General features: G+C 41.1%; 2 protein-coding genes across 3 annotated transcripts in view; one reads left to right on the top strand and one right to left on the bottom strand.

Annotated features, from left to right (window-relative positions):
• Positions 1-12,498, bottom strand: part of SEPTIN14 (septin 14) — a gene marked incomplete at both ends in the record, with an annotated part of 257,692 nt that overhangs the window by 106,480 nt on the left and 138,714 nt on the right. The window lies entirely within an intron of this gene.
• On the top strand, positions 2,947-12,219 carry CCT6A (chaperonin containing TCP1 subunit 6A; the record flags this gene model as incomplete). Of its 2 annotated transcripts, XM_084249486.1 has the most annotated exons (14): positions 2,947-3,083; positions 3,504-3,567; positions 5,135-5,269; positions 6,755-6,928; positions 7,557-7,660; positions 8,257-8,367; positions 8,497-8,656; positions 8,753-8,835; positions 9,386-9,482; positions 9,778-9,925; positions 10,325-10,458; positions 10,973-11,075; positions 11,827-11,899; positions 12,147-12,219. In XM_084249486.1, the coding sequence occupies 14 exons, from the start codon at positions 2,947-2,949 to the stop codon at positions 12,217-12,219; spliced, it is 1,596 nt and encodes a 531-aa protein (XP_084105612.1). The 2 variants fall into 2 exon arrangements, with proteins under 2 accessions (XP_084105612.1, XP_084105613.1); XM_084249487.1 differs by lacking the exon at positions 5,135-5,269.

Here is a 12,498-nt window from a genome sequence, read left to right on the forward strand (position 1 = left end):
CCTTAGCTCTATCAACCATTTGGCATTGTCTTCTTTTCTGACACTTGATCCAATAGTTCAGCAAGTCTTTTGACCCCACCTTGGGTGGACTGTGTGGCTGATTGGTGGATTTCCATCAGGAGGCCAAGGCGACACTCAAGACCTCAGGCGTTATGTCTAAGGAACCAATTTGACCCCAGCTTCACTCTTAATAAACAAAACTTTAATACCACTTTCACCTGTAAAATTGGCAATGATTGGACATTAAACACATTGAAGGACATACTTCTGGTCCTTTACCAATGTATATGTTTTGGGGGAGATTTAATAAAAACAAGACACTGGACTAATTTGTGTATTTTTATAGTCTCTCATATATACTTGTGTTCCCCTTTTATGAATACATAAATGTCAACCAGTAGGTGACTGGACTATTTTGTCATTCTTAGAAAAAATACCAGACACTGTTTAGAAGAATGCAGAATCACTATTTGCATCAAGATGATACACTCTCCCAGCTACTTTTAAGTATAATATAACTATAGTATATAAATATCGTATTATAAAATGCCATTTTAAGAAAATGCTCATACATACAAGTGTATATATATATTCTTAGCACCTGGATAATTCAGAATGTGTAAAGGTAACCTTATGGAAGAAGTTGAACTAGAGGAGGGTTTACTTCTCACCATATACTTTTGGCAATTTCTGAGTCTGAGCAATTTTCCTATTAACTATTAAAAATAAAAACTTTAATGACTATTTAGATACTAGGAAACAACTGCACACTTCTTCAGAGTTTTTTTAATCTTAAAAAGGAATTCCCCTAAAGGTTGGACACCTGCTCATGTTTTTGAGTTTTTAAAGATTTATTTATTCATACAAGAGCTGGGGTGCAGGCCAGAGGTGTGGGAGGGGGACAGTGAGAGAATTCACGAGAGACAGAGTAAGGAGCAGTACAGGTGGACTGACTAAAATACACTGCTGAGGGGTGCAGCGGGGGAGACAACAGAGGTCTGCTGCACCATGTGGATCAGCTCCCTGGCCGGGGACCAAATTTGTGCTGCAGTGGCTGCCAATAGCTTCATAGTGCTGAGACTAACCCCTTGCGCCACCATCGAGGCTCAAGTTTTTGAGTTTTTAAACCTGCCTTTGTCAGTGCACAAACAAAGGGTACCAAGGTACCCCAAACCTTTATGGGATGAAAGTTCTAAAAGGGATGCAGCCATCTGCATGCACAAAGACAAAGGAAGCATACTTCTTATGTGAAAGATTTTTAATAGAGTCCGTGTGGGAAGAGAGAAAAGTATTGCAAATAAGTTTCCCAATAAAACAAAAAATTACCCATCCCCCGTCGGCAAATGTCCAGCCCAACAGGACTGGCTCAAAGCTCGGCCTCCTGAGGTCCAAAAGCTTGCCACAAGACTAAGGTACCTTCTGGCTGGGAATCATAAGAAAGTAGTTAGGCAGGTCCCAGAGAGCTGGGACAGGAGACTCAAAATTCAAAATGAACCACATAATCCACCATGAAGTGAAGATAACGGGCTGCCATTGTCGCTGCCAAGGAATGGGGGTAGCTTCCCCTAGTGTCTCTCACCCACGTGTCGCTTTCTAGTGTTTCTACGTGTCTCTCCTCCTCCTGTCTCCTCCTGGCACTGTTAAGGTGCGAGCGATAGCCGGAAAAGCAGGCACACAAGAGCATGCACATGTTCAACCATAAGCAAACACTGTGTTTATTTAATTCCAGCTCTAGTTTCCAGCAGCCCTCCGCCTGTTCAGGAAGTCAGGTTCAAGGTATGGTGGGAGTTGTGATTCTCCCAGCCCCTTTGGCATGTGGATGGGGGAAGGGGGGGGTGTAGTCTAAAAAGCTTTGGGGGTGGATTGTACTAACACCTTGAAGACCTAAGCCCTAAAGGTAGACTGACTCCTGCTTCTTCCTCAGCTATCATCGCATCCATGCTGTAGCTTTTTTTTTTTAATAACTTTTAAAAAAAGATTTATTTATTTATGCATACAAGAACTAGAGTACAGGCCAGAGGTGTGGGGGGTGAGAGGACTCACCAGAGACAGAGCAGGGAGCAGAACAGACTGACGAAATACACTGCTGAGGGGAGCAGTGGGCGAGACAGAAGAGGTCTGCGCACCATGTGGGATTCTCCCTGGCCGGGGATCGAACTCGTGCTGCAGAGGCTGCGGCTATTTCATAGGCTGCATCTTAACCCCTTGTGCCACCAGGGAGGCCCATGTATGCTGTAGCTTTCTACAGGCCCCTAGCATTTGCGGCTTTGCATTATATCTCCTAATGCTCCCTAAGTTTAAAGCACCAGGGATCCTAGAGAAAGGTCCTTAGATTCACCTGTGGGTTCCTTTCGTACCTGGAACGCCGTCGCGCACTCCGTACTTAGTCATGAAATCTCTAGAGAAAGGAATAAAAGCAGCAAGGGGAGGCGAGCGGGCCAACCTCGCGAGCAGGGGACCGAGGCGGCCCACCCTGGGCCCTGCGGTCAGTACCTCCAGGGACGCGCCGCCTGCTCTCCAGTCGCGCCAGATGCGCGGCCCACAGGCCAACCTCGCGCAGAGCGGCCCAGAGACCCCGCCCCGCTGACGTCCTCGGGTCCCGGGCCGCAAATCTGGGTCCTGGCCCGGGCGACACCGGAACCCCGCGAGCCCTACAGCAGGGCACAAGCTCCGCCCCCGCGCCATGGCGCCGCGGCTAAGGGACGAGGGGCGGGGCCACGAGCGACGGTGCGGCCGCGGCCCAATGAGCGGCGTCGGTGCGGCCGCGGCCCAATGAGCGGCGCCGGCCGACCTGCGGCCCAATGGCGGCGGCGCGCGGTCACGCAGGGGGCGGGGCGGGTGCGCCCGACTTTTCCAGAAGACCCGGATCGCTCTTCTCGGCCACGCTGAGCCGGCTTCGGGCGTTCCGCGCGCCGCCTCCCCTCCTCTTCCTCTGTTGGCTCAGCAATGGCGGCCGTGAAGACCCTGAATCCCAAGGCCGAGGTGGCTCGCGCCCAGGCGGCGTTGGCGGTCAACATCAGCGCGGCCCGGGGACTGCAGGACGTGCTGAGGACCAACTTGGGGCCTAAGGGCACCATGAAGATGTGAGGCGGGGCCGCGGGGACGGCCGGGGGGGACCGCGCGCCCCGCCGGCCTGCGATCGGGGCCCGCCGCTTCAGGGCCTCTGCGCCCGCTGCTGGGGCCCTTCTTCTCCCGGGCCCCCGGCTCGATCCTATTTCCCACCCCGGCCATTACCGCTGGTGATCGATGCCGTCTCCACGGAGAACAAAGCTGCCCGCGTGCGCAGCGCACCCCACCCTCTGGGACTTCAGCGACCTGCAGGACTAGGGGAACTCTGAGGGAGGGGGTGGGCACTGCACCACTCCTGCTGCCGCCGGGAGAGGAACACCCCCGGGGCCCCCCCAGCTCCCTAGGACCGACGTGAAACCCGGGTTTTTGTGGGACTCTTTAATTTGGTCTCTTTAAAAAAAAGTCACATTGATTGCTTTCTGTCCATTGAACAGGCTTGTGTCTGGTGCTGGAGATATCAAGCTTACTAAAGATGGGAATGTGCTCCTTCATGAAATGGTGAGAGGCTGCTATATTAGGTCAAAAATGTCTTGGTTTTCTGTGGTGCGTTGATTCGTAGGAAGATTTTTAACGTTCATTCCCAAGGTGGAAAGAAAGTGCACTTATCAGCTCACAGCAGATACTCTGTCTTAGTGTGGGGAGAGTTGAAAAGAAATAGGAGTAATAGCACTGACAGCCCTATTGCTGTTACAGCAAGGAGCCTAGGAGTCTGGTAGGCTTGTTTTTGAATACCTACTCTTTTGCAGTTACATTCTTTGTTAAAAGATTGTAATTATGAGACTAATGTAAATTCTGGAAAACTGAGAACAGTTGGTACAATAAGGCAAAATGCCACAGCATGGATGGTTACCCATTGTTTCTGTTTAAAACATAGGTTCTCCTCTGTTACGTCTCATTTCTCCATCTTCAGTGGGTGAAGAGATCAAATTCTTTGCCATTTTTAAAGTCCCCATGATCAAAACTATGAGATTATTTTGAGGAACAATGTTTTAGTCATTTCTAAATTCCCCAAGCCTAGCAATCCAATTCTATGAAAAGAAAATGACTTGACTGTGTTTGAGTTCAGAATAAAATTTAGGATTTTGATAGTAATATATCATGCCTTTAACATCTACATATCTGTAAATATTTTCACTAAGGGATAGCTAACCTAGAATATGTAGATTTTGTTTGTTTATAATGGGCTAAACTGTGGCCTGTGCTAAGAGAACAATTGGAGTTATAGTCTAGTATTGATGTCACAAAAGCTGTACCTATATGGCTTTTTTTTGTACATTAGGCATTTATAATTTAACAAGAAGTTATAAAGTGAACACAATGAGAAGTGTACAGTATCACCTATGTAGTATTCTTGCCAAAACACCAGCTAATTTAGATAATGAGAGAAGTCTGCTAAATGACTCCCGGAATTCTGAAAACTGTCAGTGTTCCCAAAGAGGAAGTGCTGGGAAATTGTTCTAGATTAAAGAAAAATAAAGAGACATAAAACCAAAAAGGAAAAAAGAAACAAAAAGTAGTGCGGTAGTACAGGTGCCTTTTTGGGGATCCTTTATAGTTAAGACTTTGTGGGGGACATTGGAGATAAGAACATCCTGGTTTTCCCAAACCTATCTATATATAGTGATGAGGCATCAACTGATATTTGCTACAAGGGCAGTTTGGGTTTTTGTTTGTTGGATTTTTGGTCAATGCCAGATAATAGTGGAGGCTGCCAGACTTTCAGTTTAGCAGGTTCCTGGCTTAGTCTCACAGAAGAAAATAGACTTGTCAAAGAGGCATGCATGCCTTTGAAATTTGTTACTGTTACTTTTTTAGCTCATAAACTTTACTGATCCTCAGATTTCCTCGTCAATAAAGTGGAGATAATCTGAGAAGTAAATAAATTATACAGTCACAAACTGATATGCAAAATCAGTTAATAGTAAGATTTTAATCAAAGTTATAATACAGTTGAAAACTAGAACAATTTGTGCAGATAGTTCTTAAAGAACCCTTCATACATTTTACTTAAGGTATATTTGGGCTGCTTCATGTTAAGTTTAAGAATTTTTTTTTTTTATTTCAGCAAATTCAGCACCCAACAGCCTCCTTAATAGCCAAAGTGGCAACAGCCCAGGATGACATAACTGGTGATGGTACCACTTCCAATGTCCTAATCATTGGAGAGCTGCTGAAACAAGCGGATCTCTACATTTCTGAAGTATACATGATCTTGTGTTTCTGTAAACTTTATTGTGTGGGGGAAGTAATTTGAGATTTATTTTTATAGATTCATGTGTTAATAGTAACTGAGGGGGCCTCCCCGGTGGTGCAGCGGTTGAGCTCTGACTTGTGAGGCTGCCCGCAGCCTGTGGGGCACCGGTTCAATCCCCGGCTGCTCCCCGGCCACCAGAGGAGGGTCCCACATGATGTGCAGACCTCTCCTGCCGCCCGCTGCTCCCCTCAGCAGTGTGCTTCGGTCCTTCTGCCTGCTCTGCTCCCTGCTCTGGCTCTGGTGAATTCTCTTACCCTCCCGCGCTTCTGACTGTACCCAGCGCTTGTATAAATAAATACATCTAAAAAAAAAATTAGTAACTGAGACCATATAGTCGAATGTAAAGTTCAGGTGGCTTAAATTTGAGAACTAGTATCTTTTATCCTGGTCTGACACAAATTTATTATGCTTTTGAACAGGTTTTAAGGAATATTCCTTGCCTGAAAGTTTTTTATCTATTTGCATGGCATGCATGATTTAAATCTATCTTATCTTATCACATCAATTAATACGATGTTATGGACTGCGCAATTTTATAAGGAAAAAAACAACCAAAACTTTAAAATTTAAGAATTTCACAACATTTTTAGCCCTAAATAGTTTCAAGGTTAGAGCTTCCCTGGTGGCACAAGGGGTTAAGTCTCAGCACTATGAAGCTATCTGCAGCATGAGTTCGATACCCGGCCAGGGAGCTAACCCATATGGTTAAGTTGAACTTAACCTTGGTTTCATCTAAAAGTCTTATTCAAATAACTTAAATAAAGCTTGTGGTATGAAAAATCAAGACCTCAACCTGTCTTGCCTGCTGTTCCCCTCAGTAGTGTATTTCAGTAGATATGCCTATTCTGCTCCCCACTCTATCTCTGATGAATCTACACACACACACACACTGCTCTGGCCTACACCCCAGTTCTTGTGTGCATAAATAAATAAAATAAGGTTTTATTCAAGGTTAAAACAAACTTCGGTGAGTACTAATCTGATATGGGAGAATTTCTGGGACGAGAAAATAAACTCTTCACTCCCCTTTTATTTTTATTATTAATGATGTAATTTCAGAATACCTGTAGAAAAGATAATGGTTCTGTTAACTGCAAGTTGTTATGACACAGTTTGGAGGTTTTTGGTATTATTCTTTGTGGTTTGCACAGTGAACAGCCGAGTGTGCTTTATAGTTCTCTTGGCTTTGATTCTGTGCTAGAGCAATGTCTGTTCTTTACCTCTGCATTGAAAGGACTACTTATCCTTTTAAATGTATTCAGAAAGTCAGCACATTATATTAATTTACTTAAATTTACTTGAAAAGGTAGGAAGTCATCCAGAATGTCCCTTCAAAAACTACCTTTATCGTGAACAATAGTTGCATTTAATTGAAGAACTCCAGTATCAGTTGTGATCTTGTAATGTGTGGGTATTATGTGTAAATTACAGGGTCTTCATCCCAGAATTATAACAGAAGGATTTGAAGCTGCAAAGGAAAAAGCACTTCAGTTTTTGGAACAAGTCAAAGTAAGCAAAGACATGGACAGGGAAACACTTATAGATGTGGCTAGAACATCTCTACGTACTAAAGTTCACGCTGAGCTTGCTGATGTCTTAACAGAGGTAGGTATGAAATTTGCTGTGTGTCTGCTATAGTATATCTGTATAGAAAACCCCAGTATTTACCAATTCCAATTACAGAGTATAATCTGAAGTCTTTGCAGTACCATACTATTGTGAATAAGTAGGTTTATTTTTGATAACCTGATCTATGCTTCTAAAAAGTAAACTGAGAAAAGCAGATAACATATCTATCAGGTTATAAAGATGTAATTGGAGGGCCTCCCCGGTGGCACAGCGGTTGAGCGCTGGGTTGCGAAGCTGGCCACAGCCTCTGCAGCGCCACCGGTTCCATCCCCGGCCTCCGGGCGAGGGTCCCACATGGCACGCAGACCTCTCCTGCCGCCCGCTGGTCCCCTCAGCAGTGTACTTCATCATTCTGCCTGTTCTGCTCCCTGCTCTGGCTCTGGTGAATTCTCTCACCCTCCCACGGTTCTGACTGTACCCAGTGCTTGTATAAATAAATAAATATATCTTTTTTTAAAAAAAGACATAATTGGAGCTTTCATCAAAAGGTTTATAAAGGAAGATTTCATTTTTAAAAAGTCTGTTTAAACTTCTGAAGAGGTAGCAACAGTAGTGTCTTCACTTATGCAAATCAAATTCACTTAATAGTTATACTCTATTGTAGGCAGTTGTGGACTCCATTTTGGCCATTAAAAAACAAGGTGAACCTATTGACCTCTTCATGGTTGAGATAATGGAAATGAAACATAAATCTGAAACTGATACAAGGTAGGTGGTAAAATGCTATGAAGCGTGTTCACGGATTTTTAGGTTGTTTATAATACATACTTTTTGGCTGTTTTTGGTTTTTTGGCTTTTTGTCTTTGACTAAATGTGTATTGCCAAGATAGTGTTTTATTTACTCTGTAATGTTTCCTCTTGAAATTGGCATGTTTATGCTCAGACCAGTTCTGAAAAGTAAGTTCTATCATTCACTTGGCATTTATTGAACTGTTGGATACAAAATATTCCAGGTGTGGGAGGGGAGGGGCTGTTGGAATTCTTTTATTAAATTTTTTTTAATTTGAGGTCCTAATTTGAGAAAATTTTTTAGAGGAGGTGATCACAATTTGATAGCCTACCAATTGAGATTTCCTCTGCATAATTTTCTGTGTAGATAGGGTTGTCTGTTTTGTTCTTGGAATGTTCTGGAGTACTACTTTTTCACAATTGAACTTAACCTTAGTTTCATCCAAAAGTCTTACGCAAATTACTTAAATAAAGCTTAAGGTATGAAAAATCAATGTAGTCCCATATTCAGTATTTTAATTTGTTGTTCTGTGTTATATCCCATCAATAAATATTATTTTTATGTGTTGTTACAGCTTAATCAGAGGTCTGGTTTTGGACCATGGGGCACGACATCCTGATATGAAAAAAAGAGTAGAAGATGCATACATCCTCACCTGTAATGTGTCATTAGAATATGAAAAAACGTGAGTTTATACTCCTTTACAAATGAAATAGAGAATAAAGGGACTGGGGAAGTCACTTTGTGAGACTCAGTTTGCCTACTGTAAGGATAATAATTCCCCTTTCTGTAACTACTTTTATTTTTTTAATAGAGAAGTGAATTCTGGCTTTTTTTACAAGAGTGCAGAAGAGAGAGAGAAACTAGTAAAAGCTGAAAGAAAATTCATTGAAGATAGAGTTAAAAAAATAATAGAACTGAAAAAGAAAGTTGTCGGTGATTCAGATAAAGGATTTGTTGTTATTAATCAAAAGGTGAGAAAGAAATTTTGATTTTTGTGAACTAGTGTGTGTCATTTTTACTCTTAACGTAAAAGATACTGAAAACTGAAATTTTTGCTTTTATTGCAGGGAATCGACCCGTTCTCCTTAGATGCTCTTGCTAAAGAAGGCATAGTGGCTCTGCGCAGAGCGAAAAGGAGAAATATGGAAAGGTATAGCTTGAGTGGTGTGAATTTTACTTATTTTGCAAGTTCACTGGGCTGATCCCTGTTTCCCTCTACTTATTTTTGCATCTTTTATTTTTTTATTTTGATAAATTAGTTGGTCTTCAATTAACATTGATAGATTTTTGAAAACTGCAGCTTTAAGCTTAATGCCGTAGACTAAAAACAGTCTCAGAAAAATGTTTTGTTCAAGTTGACTGAGATATATTTATTTTTAAATCACGAAAATAGAGTACATATTTTTCTATGGCAAGGATCAGCATCGAGGTGTTTCAGAGAAATAACTCCCAAAGAGCTCACCCACAAAAAAGCTCTTGTCCACCTTTAGAGAAGTGCTTGCTGACTTGAGAGGAGTGGCTTGAATAGAAGCTCAGGAGAAAAAGATTAGGCTTCAGCTGGTTGATGGTGAATGAAAAGGTTTAAGTTAAAATACATTTTAGAATACAATTTTATTAGTTCTGAAATAGTACAAAGTTACTAATTTCCTTAAGTGTAACTAAAAATATCATACTTCTCAAAACCTTTTAATATATTTCAGGATGACACTTGCTTGTGGTGGGATAGCTCTAAATTCTTTTGATGACCTAAATCCTGAATGTTTGGGACATGCGGGACTTGTCTATGAGTATACATTGGTAAGTATATTTTCTTCCCAAAAGTAATAAAATTGTTGGGGGGGGGGGAGCAGTGGTCATGAATTCTTCAGTAGTAAAAATTGGTTCAAATTAGGAATAAATTTTGCTTTGTTCAGTTTACATGATGGAAAAGTCACATTTCTCTTAACGATTTTTCAAAAGAAATAATTAGCTTTAATGTGGTCAGTGTTAATGCCTTGTAAATAGGCTGCTTATCAATTCTCCGTAAATCCCTCTTGTTCATATTTTATGCAGCTATATCCTATTCTTGAAAATTTATGTCTCTTTCACATAGGGAGAAGAGAAGTTCACCTTTATCGAGAAATGCAATAATCCTCGCTCTGTGACATTGCTGGTCAAAGGACCAAATAAGCACACACTCACTCAGATCAAAGATGCGATAAGAGATGGCTTGAGAGCTGTTAAAAATGCTATTGATGACGGTAGATCTTTATTTTAATTGTATTCTTCTTGCTGGTCTAAAAGGCATGGCTGAATACTGTGTTCTTTTTATCAGTAATTTACACAGCCAGACACCATGCAAAAGTAGTTTTCCCTTTGAAATGACTGATGGTATGTTAAGTTTCGTCATGGCATATCTTTATTAAAAGTGGATACAAGTAAGTGGACTAATACTGAGAGCTTCCAGGTCCTAGTTAAACTGAAAATCTGTTATGTTGCTTGTATTGTTTTCAGATATAATATTAAAATTGCTGTGATTACAGTCAATTCTTAAGAAATTAATGGCTTTTATGTATGTGTTTTAATATTTTTTCTTTTAATTGACCTGTTTTAATTTCTTTGCGTTAGCTTAGCATTTCTCTTTTCCACCCACCCAACAGGTTGTGTAGTGCCAGGTGCTGGTGCAGTGGAAGTGGCAATGGCAGAAGCCCTGGTTAAATATAAGTCCAGTGTAAAGGGCAGAGCCCAACTTGGAGTTCAAGCATTTGCTGATGCATTGCTCATTATTCCCAAGGTATGAATAGCAATCACTTTCCTAAACTACACTGAAACTATTCAACTGATGAAACCTTTTTGATAATGTAATGTGGGTTTTCTCTTAATGTGAATTTTACATAACAAGTTTCATTGGTTTTTCTTTTTAATACTAAGTACGTATCCCTCATTATCCAAATGTATTTGGTTCCTCTGGAAAGTAGACTTGAATATTTGACAATTAAGAGGGTTTGTGGTGTAGGTGTTGCACTGTTGTACAAGCTTGCACTTGTATTTGTATTAGTTAAACTATCATCAGTATCATGATTCACTGTCTCGTGCTCATTTGGGTATATCGTTTACGTCCAGTGTATTTCCAGGTGGGATACATAGAAAGTTGATCAGTAACACATCTAGTTATTCAGTGAAGGGGGAATATAAATACTAGTCCAATCTTCATTCAAAAGAGTGTTTTGTTAACCAGAAATACTAATCATTTATTATAGGTTGTCAATTTTTAGGTCCTATGTTTAAATATTAATTGTTTATTTTAGGTTCTTGCTCAGAACTCTGGTTTTGACCTTCAGGAAACACTAGTTAAAGTTCAAGCAGAACATTCAGAATCAGGTCAACTTGTGGGTGTGGACTTGAACACAGGTAAGAGAATAGAACTATTTGTAAGGGTAGAAGTAGATGATATGGGTGAGGTAAAATCAGGAGAACAAAATTGGAGACTAAAGAATGTAGACTCCTCTTGAGGATAATGGTAAGCTCATTTTGGCCAGATTATAGTTAAAGTTAGTCTGTACTGTAATAAATGAGAATGTGTCCAGAAAAATGGAGATGTTTAAATATTTAGTAATCAAATAGGGCATTCTTAATCACTGTCTTCAAGTAGAAATGAACCACTAATCAAAGATCCTGTGCATAGAACTCAGGGTTTAGAGTACCAAATTGACTAATTGGGGAACTGTGATTGTCATAGTTAATATTAGAGAAAGTGAGAGTAATTTGTGATGAGCAAAGCAATAGCACAAAGTAGTCTACTCCTTTAGATAGCTTTCTGATCTTAGGCTGTTGTAGTGTTAAGAATAATGGGTTCGGGCTTCCCTGGTGGCACAAGGGGAACTTGCACTATGAAGCTTACACTCTGAAACTATCAGCAGCCACTACAGCACGAGTTCAATCCCCAGCCAGGGAGCTAACCCACATAGCACAGCAGACCTCTCCTGTTTCGCCCACTGCTCCCCTCAGTGTATTTCAGTAGTTCCACCTGTTCTGCTTCCACTCTGTCTCTGAATCCTCTCGCCGCCCGCCGCCACCACCACCACCCTGCACCTCTGGCCTACATTGCAGCTCTTATATGCATAAATAAATAATTTTTTTTTTTTTAATTGTTACTTTTCAGGTGAGCCAATGGTAGCAGCAGAAGTCGGTGTATGGGATAACTATTGTGTAAAAAAGCAGCTTCTTCACTCATGGTAGGTTTGGGAAAGCTAAAATAAAATAATCTTTACGGAATTGCCATTCTTTCTTAATTGGGTATGTTCTATTTAATTACCTTTCCCCTTCAACCCCCATAATAATATAGAAACTGGAACTAGGCCTGTGTTTAGGGGAGAAATGGAATATTTAGTTGGCTGTAATGTGCACAATTTAATTGGAAATTGAGTTGAATTAGGATCTATATATCAATCTAATCATCTGATTTTTTTAATACCCTCTTAGCACTGTGATTGCCACCAACATTCTCCTGGTTGATGAAATCATGCGAGCTGGAATGTCTTCTCTAAAGGGTTGAATTGAAGCTTCCCATGTATCACCTGAAACATGAAGACTCAACAGAGTGATCCTAAGATAATACAGCTATGGAATTTTTGTCCGAGCTTCAAATGATTTTCAAAGGAATTTTCTTTTCCCATATGAGAAAAAAAGGAGGAAAACGCTGGCACCTACTCAAATTCTCAAGTTCTGAAATTATACTTACAGTATTTTTTTAATTGCACTGAAGTATATACACATAAAGCAGCCCATTTCTACCCAATGACCACGATGTTTTGTTTTAGCTTCAGTGACATAA

This window comes from Talpa europaea (assembly GCF_964194135.1).
Source record: "Talpa europaea genome assembly, chromosome: 12".
Classification (NCBI taxonomy): Eukaryota; Metazoa; Chordata; class Mammalia; order Eulipotyphla; family Talpidae; genus Talpa; species Talpa europaea.